We start from the raw sequence: 1,839 nt of genomic DNA, 5'->3' as shown, positions 1-1,839 counted from the left end.
ATCTGTCTGTAGGCTAGGAAACTGAACTTGGCCATACAAGTCTATATGATTAGTCTAGTAATAATTAAAAAAAAGAAAAAGAAAAGAGTGGCTGGCATTGGTTGATCTCTCTGATCTGTTAGAATAAGTAACGTGTCCTTCCTTAACTATAATACCCAAAGATTCCTTAGAGAACATATGTAAAGTTAAATGGTCATAGAGGGAGAGAGAGAAATTCATTGTATTTAGAGGGCTTGACTGCAAACAGCATGTGACTGACAAATTGAGAAGCTCTCTACCTTCCCACTGAGTCCTAGTATAATTTGACAGAAAAAATACTTTATCTTCTCTATCTGGAAACTTCTTATCCTCAGTCTTGTTATAAAACTGAAGGTTGCCACCTGTAATAAGATGTACTGCTCTCCTGAAAGCTGTTGTTAAGATGCTCATATTATTTTAGAAAACACTGAAGAAAATGTTCTAAGTGATTTTTCTTTCTGCTGGTCGTCTCCCCTCTTCTGTAGGAAGGTCATGGGAAGCCTCAGAAATATGAAAGTACTAGCAGTTACAATTACCGGGTGATGAAGGAGGTAAGGCTTAGTTCCTTGATTATTAAATGGAGAGGTAAACGAGTGATGCAACCCATATTTTAATCTGGAAAAAAGCAGGAAAATTTGAATTCCAGTGTGGAAACTTGCTGAGTAATAATAAAAGCTCAACTCCAGTATATTACCAGCATGTTGTATGTGTATTTGCCACAAGAGCAGATCATTTGAGAAATTTAGCGCTGATGCTCCTTGTTTCAATATTAACATAGTGTTTCTTAGATTCAAGGCTATAAAGAAGCAGGACAGTCAGGAAACACATTTAAGCGAGCATCTATCGAGCAGTTAGTGTTCTGCAGTGTTGTTCAGCGCTTGTAAACCTAATCTTCAGTGCAAAGACCATGAAGCACTTTCTGGGGCAGTATATTAGTAAGCCAGTGTGTGTTTTGGCTTTTCAGTTCATTTAGGAAATACAGTTTGGACATTTCCTCACCCCCCGACCCCTTCACATGGCTGTCATAAGCTGGTGGTTACTCAAGTCTAGGGTCATTTCATCTGGAAAGCACTTCATTTACAACACAATTGAAAACAAATCCTAAATTTTGTCTTAAATCTCTTCACCCAGATTTTGCTTCGGCTTAGCAAGCTGTGTGTTCAAGAAAGTATCTCGGTCAGAAAAAACCGGAAACAGCAGCAGAGATTGTTACGGAACATGGGGGCTCACACCGTGGTTCTGGAATTGCTGCAGATTCCCTATGAAAAGGTAGGTTTTTGCCCTGCTTCACAAACATTGACATGTCTTTATAGCTCCCTTGGTTCTTTCAGTTAATTACCTCGGGTATAAGAAAAAGGCTATTGTAAGTATTCGTGCCTCTTGAGGAATAATTTGCCATCTGTAAGTGATCTGTTAATCATGCAGTGTCTGAATGTAGACACCTTTCTACCTTAATTGCGAAAGCACTGTCTTTGCCTATTGTAGTTTAAGAATAAGACTGAGGTCTTGCTTTCACTGTCAGGAAAGGTATGCGTCTGCTGCAGGATAAATATAATGCACGTCAGTCAAAAGCCTAATGGAAACAAGGCACAATAGCTATTACTGTAGATGGGTGATGTCCCTGCCCTATACCACTGTATACTTGCCTGTACCTGATGGCACCTGATTTTTGCCACAAGGGAAAATCTACAGTGCCCTGGCCTCACACTAGCATAGGGGTGGACACGGATCTTTGAAAACTCCTGGCGCTCTGGTGTAGTGCCTGAACACTGGAAGAAGGCCAATGTGGTGCCTATCTTCAAGAAAGGGAGGAAAGTGGAT

At 40.2% G+C, this 1,839-nt stretch overlaps 1 protein-coding gene across 2 annotated transcripts in view; it reads left to right on the top strand.

Annotated features, from left to right (window-relative positions):
- Nucleotides 1-1,839, top strand: part of ITPR1 (inositol 1,4,5-trisphosphate receptor type 1) — a 327,597-nt gene that overhangs the window by 151,281 nt on the left and 174,477 nt on the right. For both annotated transcript variants that reach the window (XM_019504707.1, XM_019504708.1), the window contains exons 27-28: nucleotides 504-569; nucleotides 1,150-1,287. In XM_019504707.1, the coding sequence (XP_019360252.1) occupies nucleotides 504-569; nucleotides 1,150-1,287 (204 nt within the window). The remainder of the gene's footprint in view (nucleotides 1-503; nucleotides 570-1,149; nucleotides 1,288-1,839) is intronic.

Source organism: Gavialis gangeticus, unplaced genomic scaffold (assembly GCF_001723915.1).
Source record: "Gavialis gangeticus isolate Ggan-Ray unplaced genomic scaffold, GavGan_comp1, whole genome shotgun sequence".
Classification (NCBI taxonomy): Eukaryota; Metazoa; Chordata; order Crocodylia; family Gavialidae; genus Gavialis; species Gavialis gangeticus.
This window is presented reverse-complemented; position numbering and strand designations above follow the sequence as displayed.